The 23,320-nt window shown below is 40.6% G+C and overlaps 1 protein-coding gene across 1 annotated transcript in view; it reads right to left on the bottom strand.

The window, feature by feature from the left end:
• Positions 1–23,320, bottom strand: part of rsrc1 (arginine/serine-rich coiled-coil 1) — a 105,827-nt gene that overhangs the window by 79,935 nt on the left and 2,572 nt on the right. Inside the window, exons 3-4 of the mRNA XM_044032478.1 lie at positions 21,764–21,886; positions 2,957–3,190 (exon numbers count right to left, since the gene is read on the bottom strand). Of these exons, the coding sequence (XP_043888413.1) occupies positions 2,957–3,190; positions 21,764–21,886 (357 nt within the window). The remainder of the gene's footprint in view (positions 1–2,956; positions 3,191–21,763; positions 21,887–23,320) is intronic.

Below are 23,320 nucleotides of genomic sequence, written 5' to 3'. Positions count from 1 at the left end.
AATGTAAATCCCAAAGACATCATGAACAGTAGTTTATGCTATAATTTAATTAGAATGTGGTTTAAAATATCCACACATTTGTGTATAGTTGTCCACATATATATATATATATATATAAAAATCACAATTTGGTGTCAGGTTCATATTCAACTTTATAGATAATACTGTATATTTATTTAGAAGGCGTAATTGATCACACTGGACTGATATGTGAGGGCACAAATATCAAAGTGTGAGAAACACTGCGTATTAACTGTCTTATCAATTTATCTATGAGACAGGTAGGTATTTGTTTATCGTTAAATACTCAGCAAACAGCTGGTTCAATTCTATCTGCAAATAGAAGCCAGAGGATTACACAGAATAAAGCTGACCCACTGACCCTGTACACTAGCCTGGGTAAATACAGACACACACTCACACTCACACACACACTCACACTCACACACACTCACACTCACACACACACACACACACACACACACACAGGCAGGCAGAGAGACATAACCCGACAATCACCCACTTACCCTTTGCCACTAGTGAAAGGCAACAAGATCTCTTAACAACAGCTCGTCTTTTTCAATAAATTTTGCATGAAAACATGCTGCCGGAGCACCAAGTTGCCTGCTGTCATACTAGAGGAGTGTTAAATGTTTAATGACGACAACACCACACACACGCGCGCTCACACACAGTCGGTGTCAGGGTGCCGCACACCGAGGAGCCCCTCTTTCATCCTGACAGACACTATAAAGCTCCTCTTCGCCACCCCACCCAGTCATCAACATCGCACTGCTTCGCTCCTCTTGCACCACCCAGCGAGAAAACCAGGATGTAAATGAGGGTGGAGGGTTACTGGGAGTGTGTGTGTGTGTTTGTGTGTAAGAAGTGAGAATAGGGGGGCTGTAATAAAGACCCTAACCCCCCACATCACCATTGAGAGAAGAAGATGAAGAAGAGTAGAAGATGGAAAAAGATGTCACACTGCAGAAAGCTGTGTTTTACATATTCCTGAAACGTCTCAAAGCTTTTGCTTTTCTTCTACCGAAGGAGAACTTGTTAGACACCTGGAAATCCTTGTCAGGAAGGTTTTGGACAGTGATGAAATATTATCAAGCTGAACAAAATGAGAATAGCTTAATATTCATTAAGCTGGTGTCATTTCACTTCAAGTGCAGGGATTTAAATGAAGATCCCATTATTCTGCCCCAGTGGATAGTAATTTAATATTAAAATTACAAAAAACATTTTTAAACTATCAAGCTCATCCAACACTGTGTTTTTTTCTCAAAATTATTAATTGTGATTCCATTCAGCAATGACCAAAAGAAACACACACACACATATATATATACACATATACATATATACACATATACATATATACACATATACATATACATATATACACACACATACATATATATATGTATATATATCAGCAGCAGCACATGGTTTAGAGAAGATTATCACACCGCCTTCAGTAATTTTTAAGTATGGACAGTTTTAAATGTAATATTGCTGCCACAGGTGGAAATGCGCACAATGCACACACAAATCAACAAACGTGTGTATTTGATGTGTGCACACAGACGATCTAAAAGGGAGGTCAGAGATAAAAGTGGAGATTTCTATCTATGCTGAAGGATATTGAAGCCTTAATAAGAAAATAGATATAGTCTGCTTGGCCTTATATTTCACTGTTAGCTTTATTTGTTTTCCTGATACAAATCTAAGAAAGGCAATATGTAATAGCTTCAAATAAATCGACACTTCTCCGTTAAAAGCAAAGCGCCATATTCTGCTCACAAGGTTTTCAGCAATGACCAACACGACTAACTGTTAAATAGAAATGTTCAGGCTAATGACTATATTAGCCTGGACAATGACTTTATTTTCTTCTGCCAGATAAACCAAAAATAATTACAGCATATTTATTTTTTCTGTTTTTTTTTTATCGATTTCTCCTTGACAAGTTTTGGTGAGTTTGTTTAAACTATATCGAATGGCAGCTTTATTAATACCCACATTTGCATTTCAATCACAAACTGATTTTTACACAGGCACCTACTTGTAAAGTTAGCTGTTGAATAACTTGGACCAATAAAGCCTGTATGTACCCCAAGTTTAAATACAGTTTACCTGGGGGGGTCACTAAAATTGATGTGCAGCTCAGAGGATGTTCTGCACCCCTCCTGGGATACCTGCACACATCTGTGCCATTCAATATGACACACAACAACCGGGTACCAGTCAAATTACAATGGGCCCCAATCACATTAGAGTGTGAAGAACTGGGGAGGGATTGACAGTGCTATTCTGGTAGAGGCAAAGACAGGCCTCTAAGGTAGTTAGGAGCATTCTGGAGTGCACCACTGCCAAAATATGACCCACACTGAACCCGTTTGTGGTGTGCATACAGCCGTAACAAGGCATAAGCTTCCAAGATGTAATTTACCACCTTTCCTCACCTTAACAAGGAGTTCTCATTTTGCTGGCATGAGCATTGGAGATGCATATGATCTTGTTATGTTTCTGGACTTATTGCAGGTGGGACCAAAGGGTGCAATCAGAGTAAAAGACATCAAAAATCATCCGGTGACAAAATGTGCAACTTTCCCACCAACCAGCTTTTCTTATAACAACATGACGTCACCTCATGCAAGAGGGAATCATATCGCATTACAAGTCTGGTGCTGCCACATGCTTTATTTCAGAGAGAAATGGAGAAAGAAAGGGGTTGATGGGTTGATGGATGGAAGGACCGAGTGATGGATGGACAGATGGAGGAGTTGAGACTGAACTCCATATTTAAGTCTGTATTATACTGATCAAAATATTCTGTCCTTCTGTGGAGGCAGGGGTCTAGATTGAGCTGGGCCGACCTAACCCTTGTGTTTTTGGCTTCCTGTGTTTGTACAGTGTGCTTCCATGTACAGAGCCATTCATCACTTACCCCTTTTTGTCAGCCTTGTCTTTACTCTTGTCCTTGTCCTTGTCTTTGTCTTTGTCCTTGTCTCTGTTTCTTCCTCTGTCCCTCTCCTTCTCTTTCTCACTCTCCCGGTCACGGCCCTTGCGCCGGCTGCGGTCCCGCTCTCTGCTGTGGCTGCGACTCCTCCGATGACTGCGACTTCCTCGCCGGCTGCGGCTGCCACTCCGACTGCGCGACCTTCGGTGGCGAGAATGAGACCTGAAATAAGAAAGTAAACTATTATTTATTTTCTCAATAAACAGGAGATGAGATTAAAGTAGTTTTTGTAGATTTAAATATTATACTTGCATTGTTTGCTACTGTACTGTTAATGTCTGTTTATATGTTTGTATAAGAATACTACTGAGACTGTTTCATGGAGCTGTCTGTTATGCATGTGTGTGTCAACAGTGATAGGAAACAGAAATAGTACAGATAAGGTTTCCACTGAGAAAAACACTTCCTGTGGACGCATTGTAGTGCAGGTGCTAAGATTGTATTCAAAAAAAGTCCTAACACTGACAAAGAAGTTATGCAAAGTTATCAAATACTAATATTCTACACAATCCCCTTTTTTATGTGCCAGCTGAAAATATTGAAAATGTTCATATGCAAAGCACATAATATCACATAAATAAACACTGGAATCAAATTCCCAAACACAACAAGTCAAAAAGGCAAACAAAAAAAAAGCAGTAGCTTCATATTAGAACAAACAAAATGCATGTGTTTACAAGACAAGAAAATGAAACTCTCTGGAATCCTGTTTTCCTAAATGGGGCAAATTCATCCTTCACAGGATGGCAATAGGAAATAGTTCTATAGTGTGCATTCAACATTACAGACAACACACACACACACACACATACACAGAGGAAATCAAGCCACTTAGGGGTGGGCTCTAAGGAAGGCCTGTCCTCAGTATTGATCCTGACACTGGCCTTCTGGTCTAAAAAAGATTTACAGTGGGAGATTTACTCTGTTAGTTATGACAAACAAACATAAACACACACACACACACACACAGAAAAAAAGAGAATTGAAAGAGTAACTTGTATCTCAACAAAGAAACAAATTACTAAAATATAACCACTTTTTTATGCGACACTACACATGATTTTATCAATGCAGGAAAAACCCTTTGACATGTGAAAGCATGTGTGTGTGAGAGAGAGAGATTGTATTTTTTTATGGAGACCAAAACATGGTCCTAATGCGGCAAAACATAATTTCTGGGGAACTGGTTAAATTTGGGGTTAAGATTTGAATTGTGGATAGATTAAGGTTAGGCTTAAGTGGTGATGGTTAATGTCAGTGATAATGCTTTCTTTAGGCTGTCCAAAGGAATGGAAGTCAAGGCAGAGTCCTAAAAAGAATAGCTATGTGTGTGTGTTTGTGTCGGACCATTTATTGAAACCCCAGTAGAAATCGGCATCTAAGATGCCGTTATTTTCCATCATCTATCACTTTATTGATTTGTCTATAAAAACAGTCAAACCTGCTGTGCACGAGCTTTATTGCTTTCCCCCCTTTATTAGTTTGCAGTTTGGGACATCCAGAGCTGTCTCTCTCCTGACAGAAAACTAATCATTTTCTTCAGACGCCTGTCACCATCTTAAAAGACAACACTCTGACAACTGTTGCAATCAATTAGGCTGGGGCTGTCCTGATCTCTGGAGAGTTAGCTGCGCTACTTCCACGTCTCTGAAAATCTCTTTGGGAAACAGAAAATATTACATGAAGTTTGGTTTTCAGACTCGACACACAGTGAAAGTATTTTTAAGATTTGGGAACGGACGTCTAGATAGACAGGACTTTCAACTAAATCTGCCAACTTCCATGTTCACTTCACATAATTCTGCAAATAAAGTATTGCATTTGGGACACCATCAATAAACCATCTAATCACAATTAACCACTAACCATAACCACAATCCTTTCCCCACAATAAATGATTTCTCATTCTACTGAGAATGGTACACTAAAGCAGAGTGATAATCATAAATGATCATCATGGTATTTGATTCAGTACTTTTTTGTTATAGTCAGAGAATCACAGCTAATGAAAAAAGACAAACGTTGGCATTTAGGGGTGTGAGGATCTCCAGGCGAGGAAATCTATCAATGGCCCAAACAGACCATGGAATTAGTGAATCTATGTGTTGACAATGTCTGTGTTTGTTTGTAATAGTACAAGAGGGGAAATTCAACAGAGTAGCAGTGTTCCAAGTTTAAGTCTTATATTTACAGCCAAACAAACTGTGGCCAGACACAGCAGATGCAATATACTCCCCCTCTCTCTTCCTTTCTCTCCCTCTGTTTCTGCCTCCCTCTCCCTTTTTCTCTCTGATGGCAAAGAAAACAGCCCACTTCTGGGGTGTGCAGCAAATTAAATTTACTGTAGTTAATAGAGTGAGCCTATGCTGCTAAATGTCAATTTCCTGACCAAGTCCTTCCCCTTGGAGAATGATTAGCTAATTTGAGGCAGTGGATAAATGGACTAATGCAGGACACACACAGATAAACAGCCACAGTCGGACCTCATGCCAAGCCCTTCCCCTGCTTTACATTTCATTGGCCTTATTATCTCCAGGGAAAATGGGTCCCCCTATGGCCTAAACATATTTTCATTTCTAATAAAATACAACCCCCCCCAACCCCAGACATACACACACTCTCTGCACCCTCATGCTCTCTTTTCTCCATTCCTTCCTCATTTCACTGTCCAGTCCATTAAATTGGAGCTCTGCAATTGGCTGGGACCATTTTCCTGGTGAATTATCAATAGAGTAATTATGCTGCATGTTGGGAGTTGGGCTGAAGCTTATCACCACTGACCTCCCGCTGCGAGCCAGGATATGATCCCTCACCACAGCCCATTGGGGTAATTATGTGACCGGGTGTGAAGCTGGATGGTGTGTTAACCTTATCAGTCTGCATTCTATTTCTGTTTTCACAGAAAATTGGACATTAATGGCAGCTACACAATACCTCTCGTGCCAGATACAGGTGAACATCACCAAAGGAATCTGACCCTAGTTAAATCATTATTCATACACCGCAGTGCAGGGAAGGGGGAAATATGAACACACACACACACACACACAGAACAATTCCTACTGCTTACTTTAACTTATCTTACCTTTATTCAAGCAGCGGCAACAAATATTCATATTGTTTTGGTCATTTAGCCAAACATTATGCTCTCTCTGTGCGATGAAAAAAAAAAGTTTATGTACATGTTACTTTACTAAACCCAAGGCCAAAACAATCGCATCATAACTACTGAGAATATAAGAGATGTTCTCGGTGACGCCTCGAGCAGCATCGGTGTCCATTAGTCCATACGTGAATAATGACCGAGTAACTTTAACCCTATCACATTTCAGTGGATGCTGGAGACAATGACCCCAGTTTGACCAGTTGTTCTCGCCAACAATAGAGTAAACGCCAGAAAAGACTACTCCCAGGACAAAATCTCAATATCCCGGATGGAAATTGTCTTCATAATAAGGACTTTAAATAAGTAATGTGAGTGTTAAATCGGAATAGTATAGAGTCCATGTAGAAGGCCGATGTCTCGCTCCACTTTCAAATTAGCCTGCAGGTCGTCCCCTGTGCCACTACAATCTACATTACAGTGCATTTGCCTTTTTTCATTAATCTTTCTGAACAGCTGAAATGTGACTCCACAGTTATCTGTGCATTTTCTATTTTAAGCTAAAAGGCTATCTGGTAGAGCACATGCTATTAGAATTTAAGCACTTTATCATTTTGACAAAGACACAACAAAATGATTTGGTTAACTGCTATAACATTTGTAGGTCTAAGGCACATGTGTACAACATTTGTAAAATAGATAGCAAGTCAGATTCCATAAAGTACAAGTAAAGAGTTAGACACCCATTATGCTTAAAATAGTTCACTAAAAAAACAACCTTGTATTGGCTTTTAGGTTTTCAAAAAGAGAGAGGAAAAGTAGAGGAAAAAAAACAACAAAAGCCAGAGAAACCGAAGCAGTCACCAGGTGCTGTAACACTGATTCAATAATTAGTAATAAAATCACAAGAATTAAAAACACAACTTGCCTTTTAAGCATCATTTCAATAAAGTTGGACTGACCAGAGATGGTGACGTACAAAACGCAATTTATTCAAAAGAAAAGGTGACCTAAACTGGCCAAGAATACATGATGAAAAAAGAAACAGTTTCGTTATTAGTTTGTTCCAAAATAAAGTGTTTCTGTCAGCAATGTGGAGGAATTTTGAAATCTCTCAATTTGTTCAAAATCTTTGGTATTTATTCTTTGAATCTAGAACAAGACCCAAGCATACACACTACAAAAAGCTTGCCGGTCGACTTTTTCAAGCAACACACAGACTGAAGACTGGCCTATTGAGTATGAAAATCCATATTTGAAGAACTTCATTAATGCGCTGTTCCCTGCCGAGTTATTTCCAGTGACAGAGCACACAGCAGCAGCTTCATGTTCAAGTTAAAAGTCACTTTTCCTTTTTTCCTGCCATCTCAATGTGTTTAAAAGCACCTTGAATGAGAAATGTGCATTTCCTGCTGCCAAAAGACGTGGAAAACAGCTGTTCCTCCCCGATGCTGCCTGCTGAATGGAATGCAAATATGTTAACCATCCAGAATTTATTACTTTTGAGTGCTCTTCAAACACAACGGCAGACACAAGTTTAATTTATGATATTCCTCTAATTATGATTGCTGTTGAAATCATTTCCCAAGCTGCTTCCTCCTTCCAAGCAGCCACATTATCTGTTCCCTTGGTTCACAGTACACACACACAGTACACACACACAGTACACACACACACAGACACACACACACACACAATTAACACAGCAAAGACAGAGCATGAAATATCCACAGATATGTTTTTCTCCCCCCATCATAAAAGCCTTGTTTAGATTTGTCATAATCATCAGTTTGCTTTTAATTTAGCCGTCATCGACACCACGTCTGCTATGCCCTGCTATGCTGTGAAGCAGAAATGAGACCCCATGCAGGCCACCCACTCGTTGCACCCCCATACCCACCCAAACACACACACAGTTACAGCCACAAGCCACAAGGTCAAGCCATTTAGCAGAGTTCAAAGGCCTTCAAAGACCCTCAGATCTATATGAACCTACAATGGCCAGCCAACGATGAAGGAAAAGATAACTTTCTGCAGCAAGATGTGGTTTCAATGTGTGTGCATGTGTGTATACAATGTGCATGGCTTTGTGTGTGTGTCACTATGCAAGTGTCTTCATTGGCACATATGCCCAGTGTCACTCAGCCTCCTCATCGCAATCCTAAACTTGGCCGTCTGGTGAGTACTGGCAACCTTTGACCTCCATGCAGCCGCAGCTCGACATGACACCCATTAACAGCTGGAGCTAAGGGGGGCCCGGGCTCAGCCACTCAGCCCTGACACAAGGTCAAGTGGAGGTCACATACAGACTAGGTGCTAACTTGCCAACTCGCTCGCAGCAACTCATGCAATCGAAACCCTCGTTTTCCATCCATCATGGCACAGAATAATTAGTTAGTTCGAGTTAGGAGAGAGTTGTTTTGGTTGTGATTGCCTCCATCTGGAACGAGGTGGAACACAGGGAGGTAAAAATTGTGGAAGGACAGAGGAGGCAAAAGAAAAGGAGAGGGAGGGACGACAAAGATGAGGGGAGACAATAGGTGAAGGACAGCGTTATGAAGGAAAAAGAAGATAAAGACAAAAAAAGGTTTTAAAGATTGGGAATAAAGAGTAAAAAAAACTGGGAGAGGGTGAAAAAGAAAAAAGATTGAGACTCACGGAGAAGACGGAGCAGACGGCCGTGCTTCACATAAAGCTGGCTCCAATTAGCAGGTGTGCTCTTAGACACTCGCTCTCCCTCTCTCTCTGGTCAGAGAAGATGTATATTTCTGCCTTTCATACGCATGTATTTATGAAGTGGTGGGAGATCTGAGGGCCTTTAACATAACAGCCTTTTATTGTTTAAATGTGGCTGCTCGGCCCCGTGTGTTTAAGTGATTTAGGAACCTCACAACTCCAGTATAAGAAAAATCATAAACGCTGAGACAAACCATGTGGGTGGACTGTAAAAGGCACCGAGGAATGGGCCGACAAAAAGCAGACACACATTCCACTACTAAAGGGAAACTACACTTAATTAAACACCCAAGACAAAACTGGTATAGTGCCCTGTAAAAAACATAGCTTCGGTGAAATAACATAAAGTTGTCTTCTCACACAGCGGCTTGTCTCATGAGTTTCTAAAAATTATTTTTTCATCAACTGCTGTCAAGAGTGAACAAGGGGAAGGGGAGCGAGTCAGACAAGCCCTAAAAGATAAATCAAAAAAATTGAATAGAAAGAGAAAACACTCCACCTTTTGGAAAAGAAAGGTTCTCCCTTACAGTACATCTGTCACTTCTCATAGTCTACATGTCCAATGCACAGAACAAGAAATTGCCCGTGAATACGGCAACATTTTACCTTGTTTTTTTTAAACAGTAACAATTCACAGGAAGGGCATATAGCTGAGAAGTATGGACATAAATGACAAACATATTTAAAAAAATGGCAGACATTTCTGCATATAAAACGCCCCCCGAGACAAGTGGGATGACATTTGATCTTATAGACACTATAGACAATGCTTGTTAATTCAATATGCTTTTCAAAAATAATGTGATTATGTTATTATGGACAAAAAGGATCACTAAAAAAAATCTGTTAAGAGTAACATTCTTGGATGTAGTTCTTAGTTTGTAGGTGGTGATGTGGGTGTTTTTGTCTCTGGTGGGTGGGCGACACAGAGTCGACTTTTTGTCCAGTGTTTGGATGCTTGTTTCCACTATCTCTGAAAGAGTCTGATATAAATATGGGATGGCATTTTTTGGCGTCTTTCCAATCTCTTCATGCCAAACACTCAAGTGAAAGAGTCAAAGGTGCTATGCACCATCACATTACACATGTGACAGAGATGGAATTAATGCAACTCATTACAAATCTGCAGCAGCACATGAGAGACGAGGAGAACACTCTTATCTCATGTTTTCATCAATCTCCCGCTGAGTTTACAGATACATTTGGCAAATTTCCACTCTCACAAAACTGTTGACAATATTTAAAATAATTGCATTTTTCCTGCTTTGAATTGAAGCCAGAATAATAATAATTCAACCAGTCAGATACGTTATCTGCTCTTTGTTCAGTCATATGACAGCTGGCCACATATCGTTTAACCAATATACACTCCTGATCAAAAATGTAAGACCAGTTGAAAAATTGCAAGAATTTACATTTTGCACTGTTGGATCTTAAGAAGGTTCTAAGTTGTGTTTCAAAACGCAAAAAGAAAAATGGGAGTGAGACAAAAAAAGAATTTGAGTAAGCAATTTATTGCAAACAACCATTAAACTGAAATAGGCTGTTCATCAGCTGATCAAAAGTTTAAGACTGCAGCCTTTAAAAGCCTAAATCTTCGTAAAAATTTGTATTCGGTGCCATTTTCTGTCAGGTATCGACACTGTCATGACCTCCTGATGGCAAAGGCAAAAAAGCTTTCTCTCTTTGAACGCAGTCAGATTGTTGAGCTGCATCAACAAGGCTTCTCGCAGTGTGCCATTGCTGCTGATGTTGGACGCAGTAAGACATTTTAAACTTCTTAAAAGATTCTGAGGATTATGGAACAAAAAAGTGGTAGACCCAAAAGAATTTGAGAGCGATGTTATTTCTCTGGAAGAAGTAATTGGCAGGCGGGCATTGTGAACTGCAGCGCTGTCCTGTCCTGAAAAACCCAGTCATTACCACATAGACGATGGCCTTCAGTCACGAGGGATGCCCCCTGCAACATCTCCACATAGCCAGCTGCAGTTTGACGCCTCTGCACAACCTGAAGCTCCATTGTTCCATTGAAGGAAAAAGCCCCCCAGATTATGATGGCGCCTCCTCCACTGTGCCGTGTAGAAAACATCTCAGGTGGGATCTCCTTGTCATGCCAGTAACGTTGGAAGCCATCAGGACTGTCAAGGTTAAATTTTTTCTCATCAGAGAATACAACTTTCTTACACCTTTCAATGTCCGATGTTTGGTGCTCTCGTTCAAACTCCAAACGGGCAATTTTGAGGCCTTTGAAGACGTTTTCTGTTCTTAAAACCCTTCTCTCGCAGATGCCGTCTAATGGTTATGGGACTGCAGTTGGCACCAGTGACAAGCTTAATATGGACCAAGGATCGATCCGTGTCTTGACGGATAGCCATTTGGATCCTCCGGCACAGGGCCTGTGACTTTTTTTCCATAACCCTCAGGATTTTTTAAGAAGTTTAAAATGACTGTCTTACTGCATCCAACCTCAGCAGCAATGGCACGCTGCGAGAGGCCTTGTTGATGCAGCTCAACAATCCGACCGTGTTCAAAGAGAGACAGCTTTTTGGCCTTTGCCATCAGGAGGTCATGACAGTGTGGCTACCTGACAGAAAATGGCACTGAATCTACATTTTTGCAAAGATGTAGGCTTTTAAAGGCAGTGGTCTTAAACTTTTGATCAACTGATGAACAGCCTATTTCAGTTTAATGGTTGTCTGCAATAAATTGCTTACTCAAATTTTTTCATTCAATTTCTTCTTTTTGCATTTTGAAGCACTACTTAGAACCTTCTTAAGATCCAACAGTGCAAATTGTAAATTCTTGCAATTTTTCAACTGGTCATAAAATTTTGATCAGGAGTGTATCTCTATACTTCCTCCTCATGTCCTCAACTCCAAAAACCCAAATGGAAACAAAGAAAACACAAAGAAAAAATCTAAAATACAAAACCTTGAGCGCGTACTGGGAAAGTGTTTCATGACTGTTGAGGTTTCAGTAAAGACGCGGATAATCCTCGTTTAATTTCTTTGCTGTTCTCTCTCATTTTTCGCTTTGTTTTCAACAAATGTATTAATAAACATGTGAGTGAAACCACATGCTTGTGAATGTGTGTTCATGTGTGTCGGGGTGTGTGGTTGTGTGAGTCAAAGGTGAACTGACAAGTGCAAGACGTGGTTCCATTAGCTGGCAATTTGCTCTCAGGTTGTCTGGGGGGAGTGGAGAAATGACAGAGGGTTTTTTTGGCAGGACAACACACATGGCTCTGCTTAGGACGAGTTAAGTGAGGTTCTCACACACATAATCCGAGACCATTATTCAAACACTCTCATAACACACACACAAACGCTTACACACTCAGACATGGAGATGAAGATCAATGCCTAAAACAATGAAAACACTCACTCATTTTCTTTCACTTTAACCTCCAAGTGAGTGTTGCGGGGAACTGGAGTCAATCCCAGCTGACATAGGGCAAAAGTCAGGGTACAGTCCATCACAGAGCCAACATACAGAAACGAACAACCATTCCCTCTCACATTCACATACAGGCAATATGGAGTGTCCAATTAACCTCTGCAAGTGTTTGGACAGTCGGAGGAAGCCAGAGAACCCAGAGAGAACCCACACAGAAAGGCTCTTGGACGAACCAGGATTCAAACAGGCGACCATCTGCCCCGCCATGTGGCCCACAGTGAAAGCATTTTATTGTAAATGAAGACACAATTACTTAGTGAAGACTTACAATTACTTAAAATAACATTGTGACAAATTTGTGATGTGAAGTCATCATCAGTTCCTAATATGTGCAGAGGTCGACCTGCATGGGATTTTCTGTGGATGTTGTTACTGCAAAAAGGGCAGCAGGTGGCAAATATATGATGATATATGATGTTGTTTTTGTTATACAGTATATATTTGGTCAATATAATTAATATAATTGCTCTACTTAAATCAACCTTTTTATTGAACAATATGTAGGGTCCGTGTCTTCCCAATCTGCATTTTGCATCTGCACTGCAGTGCACTTATATATTGAATAATATACAAACTAAATATTACAAACAATAATCAACCTAGCAGCATTTATGAGAACAAAAATTTCTAAGTTTACAATAATAATACAATTATTATTAATTACTTATTTAAAACTGGCAAAACTATATACTGTATGAGTCCACTGAGTCCCATAGAATGATGGGATCCATATGGTTTGAGCAAGAGAATAACTAGAGAACAAGTAAACACGGTTGACTAAGGTTTATCCATATATGCTCTCTCAGCTCAGGTCTCCATGGACTGGCTCAAAAAAAACTGGCCACTGAATCACACACAGCACATAAACACAACTCCCTCCTTCCTTCTCCTATGGGTGTGTATGTGGTATGTTTAAGAGTAAAAAGAACTGTGGACAGACGGTTGCATTTATCTGTGCATAAATTACAGTAGCAAAAGCTGTTAATTAAAAGGGGGAAAAAATAAGAGCAGATAGAATAAAACTTTGCTAAATTGGCTACTTGGCAAGGTGACCTCTCGGTGCACCTGCCGTCATTCTAGGACCTGCTGTCCTGCTGGGCGAATGACATGGGGGGCCAATATGCAGGTCTGGCAATAAGCAGCAGGCAACTGGTCGAGGCCCCCCTGCCCTTCTTACTCTTACTCTCTCTCTCTGTGCATCATGGTCTCTCTATCTCTCCCTCTCTCTCTCCCACCCGCGCCTCTCCGCCCACAGCGTTATTAGACCCAGGGCTCCGCTGCGGCTCCAAACAGCTCAATGACAACACACAGGGCCTGCCAATTAGAAATAATTAGACAGTCATTTCAGTGGCAAGTCTTTTTAAGTGCATATATAACGATGCAATGATGCTTATTAGCCGGCCTGAGCCAGAGAGGACCAGGGCCTCAAACGCTTTGGTGCTGGAGAAAATAATTATGCCAGTGATCACAAAGCGAGCTGCACATCTCTGTACTTCACCTCCACACGTTTCAAAAATCCACTTCATTAGCTTCTGTAATTAATCCTCCATTAATTGCAGGAAAAGCCCAGTTTACCTCCCTTCGTTTCTAATTATCATCTTATAAATAGTTATGGTTATAATTAATGTGTTCATTAGGCAGGATATTTCTCTCAAAGCCTTGCTGGGAGCCAAAGGTCCGACTTGGCTCTCTCTGAAGCCTAACCAGCCAGAAGGTGAGGCCATCCTGCCTGCATTTGCTTTTATTTTACCACATTCAACCTCCTAATTGGCATTTAAAACCCAATTTGGAAGAACTTCAAGAAGCTTAAATAGGAAAGAGAGACAGAGAGAAGGCAGAAAGAAGAGAAGAGAGATACATTTGGTGTTCATTTTCCTATGCCAGAGCTGAAAGCATTTCTCTCTGTGTCTTTCCCTGGTCTGGCCAGAAGGACGAGCCTTTTGTTTTCTGCATCGTAAAAGTGAAGACAATGATGGGCTGATTACATGATTTTAGTCTGTGGCATTATATGGGCTTTATTTGCAAAACAGTGCGAGGGTTTTTCTACCAGACGAGTAAACAAGGGAGTGTTACACTTGAGTTTGGGTTTCCATCATCAAACACACATTTTTTTGTTGTCTTTCTTGTATATTTAAATTAACTTGTCTGGTTTCTATGATACTTGGAATAATCACAAACATAACCATTGTTTCAAAGAGATTTTTTAAGGGAAACATTTTAGTAGAAATACTCAATTATTAAAATTGTTAACTTAAAAAACTTTTGGCAAATTCCAAAACCTACAGGACTTTGACTTGAAGAGTTTACATTGAATTAATAATTGATGTTATTTATGTACAGTTATTTTGGTGAAAACAGACTTTTATTATTATTAAAATTATTATTTCACTGTTTTAAGGACACAATGATAAAATGATAATGATGAGGATATTTGTTAGTGGTGTTATTGATTATTACACAACTGTTCCTGGTCTCCATCTCTCCTCAATCTTCTCTCATTTCCACACTTCTTTTAACCCACCTCTCCTTTACTAACCCCCTTCCCTTCCCCCTTCTTTCTCTCCTCTCTCCTACCCCAACTGGCCGAGGTAGATGGCCGTGCAGTCCGAGTCTAGTTCTATCAGAGATTTCTTCCTGTTTAAAGGAAGGAGGTTTTTTTCTCTGCACTGTTGCAAGTGCTTGCTCACTGTGTTTCTGTTGGGTTTCTCTTTTATACTTGTAAGGTCTTGAACCTGACCATGTAAGATAATGTATATTATGAATTGACGCTATACCAACAAAACTGAACTGAATTAAATGTTATCAGTTACAATTCGTACCTATGACTTTACTGTCTGTTTTTTATTCTATGAGTGTAATAAATTAAACAGATATAAAATATTAGTGAGGACAAAATATGTATTAAATAATCTAAAACATAGAAAACATGACTTACACCACAGACCTTTTCGCGAATAAAGGATTAGTATTCCACATTCAAAAGTAAATACAACAAAATAGAGAGAAAACAAAGACTTTCAAATGTTTTGCATTTCAAGAGCCACTATGTGCAACCTACCAGTATTTACTTCTGTTTGAACAGGTAGACTGAGGATTATGGTAAATACAGTATTACATCACTTTATACACATATTAATGGGGATGCTGTTATCTCATTTCACTTTTTCTGTTTTCTAATATTTAAACACAAATCAGTGACTGACACATCACTGATGGCCCAACAATTCGTCCCTTTCCTTTATTCTAAAATAAATAAGAATTCAAAACCTGATTTCAAACCCACGTTTTATCCATCACAGCTCCCTGTTTGCTAAACATATGGATAATAAAAAGGAAGAGAGACAACTCTTTAATGTAACGGTAGTCTGAGTTTGAGACCATCGGACTCATTTGATCATCTATGAGAGACAACTGGTGTGATGCCTTTTGTGAGGTGTGCGTTTGTTACTCAATGCAGACTCTACAGCTAGGCTGCTACCCAGGGGAGTGGGCTAGTGTGTTTTGAGGCTGCACAATTGAGGGGGGCAGTGGAGTGGGGTGTGTGGTTGGACTGGCTTGGCAGAAGTGAGGGTTGGGGGGTTAGGGGTGGGGGGGTTCCTCTGGTGGTAGAGGGGAACACTGCTCGCGGCGAGGCAGGGATGAAAGAGACTGTCTGTGTCAGTCACTTATTTCTCCCTTTGGTAAATAAAGGTTTCTGACAACAAAGCTGAGCAGCGCTTGACTGGCCTTTACAGCGGATAAATAAAAAAGACAACAGAGAGAGAGAGAGAGAGACAGAGAGAGAGACAGAGAGAAACACAACAACAAACGCTTTCAGATCTCACGACTGGAAGCATGTTGATTTTTATGGAGTAGAGAAGACGCAGCCGAACTAAACCAGGTCATCTTTCAGTTTAAATCAACACTCTGCAAGTCTGGTAATAGGGGAAGAAGGACGAAAGAACAAAATGTCATTCTGTGAAAGAGGGTGCAGGAAAGATGTGTGAAGACCATGGAATAACAGACAGATGAAAACAATCGGTTTAACACAGTCTAGACTAACATAAGATAGCAGCAAAAGTGTAATAACACAATGTGTTTTAGTGATCGTTTGCTTTCTTCCTCGTCTTATTTTCTATCCATCGGTACAATAAATCATGCTTTAAGGTTCTATCATCATGGCAACATCTCGGCAGTTAGCCAAGGAAACCAAATTTTACTTGTCATGTCTAGAAAACACACTCTGGACCATTTCCCTTATGAAGCCAGCAACACCCTAAACCACCTGCGACATTGTGGATTAAAATACGTCTCCCACCCTGCTTCTTGACAGGGATATTGCTGATCCAGATGCAATGAGAAGCAGTGTGGCCACACTCTCACTGCTCACCCATAATAAACTCAACTGATTTTTCTACCTCCACCTCTGTCTTGTTGCACTTAGCTAACCCACCTTCCTTTCCTGTCCTTTCTTCCCTACTGACCTCAGCCCTCCCTGTTCCACAGCTGTCTGCATGACCTTGTGCACGCTCCGTGTTAGTGCGAGGCAGGATAAGCTATCTAGCAGATGTACAACACCTCATCTGATACTCGGGGAAAATTGCTGTGCGAAATAAATACCAGGTCGTTGCTCACCACTTCACACACATGCATGTGCACATGCACTGGACTGGAGTCAGGCTGATCTCCAGTCCAGAAAGCAAAGTTTATGTTGTTCAACTCCAGCATACAGAGAACAGTGTTCTAGCAGCCACAAACACACAGTGGGGTGGCAGAGTGGTTAGAGGAGTCAAGCTGTAACTCCTTCAATGCTTCTGACCAAGACACTGAAACTCTCTGCTCTGGGCACTGATTTTTACTCATCCCTGACCTCTGGTCTCTCTGAAGGAGACAGGAGAATGTCCCTAAGGGTGTCACTTAAGTGTCTCATTATCATTATTATTACATCCTATGTTTCATGTCAGCGGCCTTAAAGAAATAACTTGACATTTGGAAGACAAATTCACTCCTTTCATGGTAACATTCTGATGACAGTCTGACATCTGTATAGTAAATATGAAGCTACCACTTGCAGCCAAATTTAGCAATAGGGATAAAAAAAGGGAGCCTAGCTCTGTCTACATCTAGCCAATAGGACACTAAATAAAATATATCTAAGTTGTTCAATCTGTTATTTAAAAAATGTTTGAAAACAGCAAGTTTTATGAAAAAGATAACAAAACTATGCATTAACCAACAAAGAAACTGCCTTAAAATGAAACCCATTTGAAGTCACCTCACTTTACTAGCACAACGTTGCAATTTCCACCTTAAGTCTAAATATAAAACAAATTACTTCCTGTGTGCAGCGCAGAAATGTCACTCAGCAACACAAGTTCTAAACACCTCTATACTGAGAAACAGTATGGAAGTGACTCTGAGAGAGTCGTGTAGAGCTGATGGTCTTAATAACCATTGTGTGAACTCATTTGACAGTGGTTTGAATGTAATGGCCATTTGTTAATATTTAAAAGTTAAAAATCTAGATACAAAAACACATGTAATAAGAACAAGAAACAAATCCAAAAACAGATGGCACATTAAAAGACTGCTAAGATGAATTAACAATGACTTAAAAAATGAGGATTTTACATGACCATTGACATGTTGTCCAACCCACAGTCCTTTCCACAAGCTTTGACCATTCTGGATTCATCCTGACCTCTGTGGCTCCACTATGACTGAGATAATCTCGACTCTGGACAGCTATTCACGATTGCTGGGTGATGGGTTTAGTTACGTTTATCTCCTCTGCGGTTAAAAGCAGATAATTAGAGGTCTCACTCTCTTTCATGTCATGACAGTATCCCAGTGATGAAACCTCCCCAGTGTTAGCAGGGCTAAACCCTGACGCTAGCACTCTGCCCTGCTAACTCAACACCACGCAACCCTGAAATATTAATGAGGAAAATGTAAGCGTTTGTGTGTACCTGCAGTTTATGCTCACTTATCTGTGCGTGCATGTGTGAACACCCAACTACCGATTTAATGCTCAGCTTCTGTTTGATGGGTCAAGTGGTGGGCTTGTCACACCTGCCAGTCCTGTGTGTCTTCCAACAGTGGCTCTAAAGCTGTTGAGTCAGTCAAGGTCTGACAGAATGACTGACTGAGCCACACACATTTAACCCCTGCTGCGTCTGCCCACAGAAGCCAAGCACTACACCGTTCCACCGAGCTCACCTAAAGATCTGCCTGTGATCCAGCAGTGATGAGAGGCCGTGTCGTCTTTGTTGGACTGGGTACACATCAAATCACTGTACGCTGCTGCCACTGTGCTCCACTTCGCTCTCCCCCAGTGGACTGGTCCATGACACCCCCCTTCCCCATGAACATGCATTCACACAAATTTGCACATACATGCATACGCTCATTCAACCTCATACACACTCTCACACACACACACACACACACACACACACACACACACACACACACACACACACACACACACACACACACACACACACACACACACACACACACACACACACACACACACACACACACACACACACACACACACACACACACACACAGCTTGATATGCCTGCTCACATCAAAGAGAATAAACATTAATGGCAAATAGGTAATCTGCTCCTCTTGTCTGTTTTACATTTCAGGGCAAGATTGACTGCCTCTGGGGGACCTAGCCCTTCTCTGATTGAGGGCAGGAAAAAAATGGAGAAAGAGAGAGGGAGGAAGCAGCGATAGATGTAAACACATGATAGAGAGCATTATTCTTATTTCATTTGTGTCTTTATTTTTTATTTAGACACGAGAGATTGAAAATAAGGTGATAATATTCTCTCCCTTCAACCCACAAGGGCCCTAATCTTCTCCCCCTGCAATATTCTGATGCAGGCGTTATTATTCCCATTTCTACTGAATAATTTGCTCGCTTTTGTCTTTCCTCTTCATTTTGCTCCATAAGGACCTTCTCTGCCCCTGCCCTGCACTAACTCAACCTATTCTATCCCGACTTTCCCATTCTCTTCCAACTTTTCATCTTATTTATCTCTGAACATTGCACGTGCTCTCTCTCTCTCATTTTGAAGCCACATTGGTGTGGCCGGGGGGGCCTCATATCCCATCTGCGTATAAATCATGAGGTCCTGTCCACTCAATCCGCCTCTGATCCATCAGCCAGCATCTCAGCCAGCTCAGGCAACCTCATCCAGACTCGCACACAACTGACTAATGACCGTCAGAGCACCTGTGCACCGTACACACCAACCTGCTTTCATTCCACGACTTCGGCAGGTGCAGAATATGCAGTAATCCCCCCACAAACACACACACACAGAATAGCACAGAGCAAGATTATAATAGTGTTCCACTGTGCTGAAGAAAACACTGAAAACCTTGAGGCAGGAAAGGCAGTTTCTCTTAATTCATCTTACTTTGTGCGTCATAAAGCAATTCTCATTACTATTTGTCAATCTGCTCATCATTTTGCTAATTAATGTTCGGGCTTCACAATTGAGAAGCTAAAACAAGAGAATGCCTCACTTTTTGCTCATTTCTTGACTGATAATTCATAAATTAGTTTAAAAAAAAATCAAACACTGATCAATTAATTGACTTATCGTTTCAGCTAAAGATCCACACACCACAAAATTCTCACTTGACTGATGTAAAGCTGAAAGAGGAACACATGTGGCCACAAACAACTCACTTTTGGAGACACAAATTGCGACTGCCATCACATAACTGCATAAATGTTGTCATCAATGTCATCATTTTGCTCATCACCGCCTCCATCACCGCCTCCTCCTCCTAACACCCCACCACGCAAACCCGCCAATGCCAGCCCAACCCACCTGCTCCTCGCTTACCACTAAGCCGATTATGCAACGCAGCCCTGCTAATCACAGGGCATTGTTTGTAAACACCAATGTCATCGACTGTAGTTCTAAATCTCCCAAATCCCCTCCACCTTTTATCTCACACCCACACGAGCGCCGCTGTTTTCAACTGATGCTTTAATCACCATTGCCGTTGTACCGCAGAGAGAGAGTGTGACAGAGAATGTGTGAAAACGGTTCAGCCAATAACTGTTTCAGTTCAACACTCAGTACTTTTACATGACATTAGGAAAAAACAAAACAAATGATAGTGTTAATCTGGAATACAGGACTACAGTTGGACTAAAGATGGCCAGAGCGCTCTGTGCATTCACCATAGTTCCCACCCCCGACTAATAGTTGGAAATCATAGAAGAAGCCAGTACACAGAAGAAAAAAAACATGGCACAATTTAGGCCAGTAAATTTTTTTGAATCAATGAGGAGATTCATTCCATGCTGTCTTCTTAAATTATTGGATATAATATAAGTTAACAGTGAGAAGGAAGACATCTCTGACGCAACTGACACCGACTCATTCTTTCACACATAAAAAATATTAAAACTATCCGTTTTTGTTTCTTTGTGGTTAAAATGTCTGCTCTAACCTGCAACCATACACAAGCAAACAAAGGGCCTTGCTCATGCATTTATCAAAATAACTATTTCTGCAATTGTGCATCTGTGCATGTGCCTGTGTATCAAAGTGTGTGTGAGGGATTTAAAAACAGCAGTTTACTGGTTCATTAGCACCAGATTAGCTATGCTAATGACAGGGACCACCACACAGAGAGACTTTGCTTTTATGTTTCTGAAAGGATACACAACCGATTATGGGTGCATGTGAGCATGGCTGAGTGTGTGTGTGTGTGTGTGTGTGTTTGTGTATGTGTGTGAGTAGTGTGCTGCAGGTGTGTACACATCGGTCTTGCATGAATAACTTAGTCCCTTGCTACATCAATAACAATCACAATTTAACATAGTTTGTATGGGTAATGGTGCTTTAATTGCATTAATGAGTGAAAGGAGAAATGCTGCCAGAAGAGCTTTGGGATGACTGGACAGTTGTTGCATTTGACCTGCTGTGTCTCTGGGTCGCTCTTTCATTAAAACCCACATAATAAAATCAGATAGCTGGAGTTTACTGAGTACATACACATGTGATATGTCAATCCACACGTAAGATGCAAGTTTCCATGTGGCTCCAATGATGACAGGAGGCATAAATATAAAATGATGTGTTTGTGTATGCTACAGTAAACTTCCAAAATTCCTTTTCCTTATTTAATAAGAAAAGTATGCAATGGCACTGTAGCTACTGATTTGTACTACAGAAAAAAAATGTTACAAGTCTTTCCTCCATCTCAAGATACATGATGCATGCTTTTTAAAATAATGTACACCATCATTATACCATGAAACTCTGCTGGAAAAACTATGTAGGAAAAATCCAGACTCTTGCATTTTTCCAAAATTAATTGAAACCAGATAGTATTAAAAAAGAAATAAAATAAGCCAAGCAAACAAAGCATTAACTTCGCAAAAGGAAAACATAACAATGGTTAGGTGATGGCATTACCTCCTGTCTCGGCTGCGTGACCTGTGAGCACGATGGCTCCTCCCTTTGTCCCTCCCTCCACTGCGACTCCTCCTCTTGTGAGATGAACTGTGGGAGGAACTGCTGCTGGAACGCCGTCTTCTCCTGGAGCAAACGGACACAAATGCATAAATGTAATTTGGCAGGATTCTTAAAATAAATCATCATTCACACAGCAGGTATTTTAGCGATACGAATTGTGAACAAGTGAGGTCCAAACATCCGAGTCCATACTCCAATTCAAGTGAATGGGAATTTATACACATTTGAAAGTAAGCAATTAGCATTCAGCTTAATTCACGCACACAATATTGGTCTATAAATTAACCAGTTTACAGCAGCTGAGACATCATCTAGAATTCATCTCTCTTCTGTACAAGTCAATACTGTATATGTAATTTGTTTTTTGTTCAACTCAAGAGCAAACATGTCCTAATGTTCACAACAAACTCACCTATGAGCAGTGCTGGTGGCTACTTTGCATCAGTGAACACATCTGCCTATGGCCCAAAGCAACAGAGCCGTGCAGGCTGCCCTACAGTTCCTCTTTAATGTGGCTACAACACAGTGTGCGTGTGTGTGTGTGTAGTATCTATTTTCAAAACATCACTCACACCATATTTCTATTGATATCCTGTACCAGGAGGTATTTATAGGGGTGAATGTAAATGCAGAAGCCCCCATTCTCTATTCAAACAGTTTGAGCAATATTCATTATTTAAAATCTCTTCTTTTGTTTAACCCAAATCTTTTAGCACACACAAAAACACACACTCCTATGGGAGCAGTGTGCAAGATAGAAGGGAAGAAAAAGGAAAAGCAATACAAATAACACAGAGGATGAACTATCAAACCAGATTTGTACTGCTTAGAGTAGCACAGCAAAGATCCATTAGTATGCTAAAGGATGGATCCCATGAGTGGAACCTTATGAAATCATTTTCACAGCCCTCATAAAACCACTTCATACACTACACAGAGGAAACACACGGTAGTGAGCTGTGGGTTTTTGGAACGTAGCGTTAAATCACCAAATTCAAAGAAGTCGTGGGCAATGTAACGTTGAAAAAAAAATGGCTCCAACACATGCCAGTGTGCAATGGTTAACACAGAAGCCTGGGTTGCTATCATGCACTGTACTGTTTTATGTGTTGCTACTTTATCGATGTGGTTCTGTACTGCACTTTGGTCAACCTCGGTTGTTTTAAACCTGCTCTATAAAATATTGAAAAAATGGAGTTCAGTTGAGTTGAGTACACACACATCAATTGACTCAATTACTCTCTTTGCCCATAGACATTAATTATGTGGTCATTATGTCATGGGCCAAGAGCGTAAGTGCCCTTCTGTTTTTCCACATGTGAGGTCTCGCTATAACATATGTATGAATGCAGGTTAAAAATTCTTCACAGTGTTGTATTTCAGATGAGCCCTTTAAAGGGACTAGTTTATCCCTCTCTCTCACACACACATGCACACACACAGTCTTGGTTAATTGATCAAAACGTTTGGCTAATAGATGAGAGACCATGGTCCCAG

This window comes from Solea senegalensis, linkage group LG8 (assembly GCF_019176455.1).
Source record: "Solea senegalensis isolate Sse05_10M linkage group LG8, IFAPA_SoseM_1, whole genome shotgun sequence".
NCBI classification, from domain to species: domain Eukaryota; kingdom Metazoa; phylum Chordata; class Actinopteri; order Pleuronectiformes; family Soleidae; genus Solea; species Solea senegalensis.
This window is presented reverse-complemented; position numbering and strand designations above follow the sequence as displayed.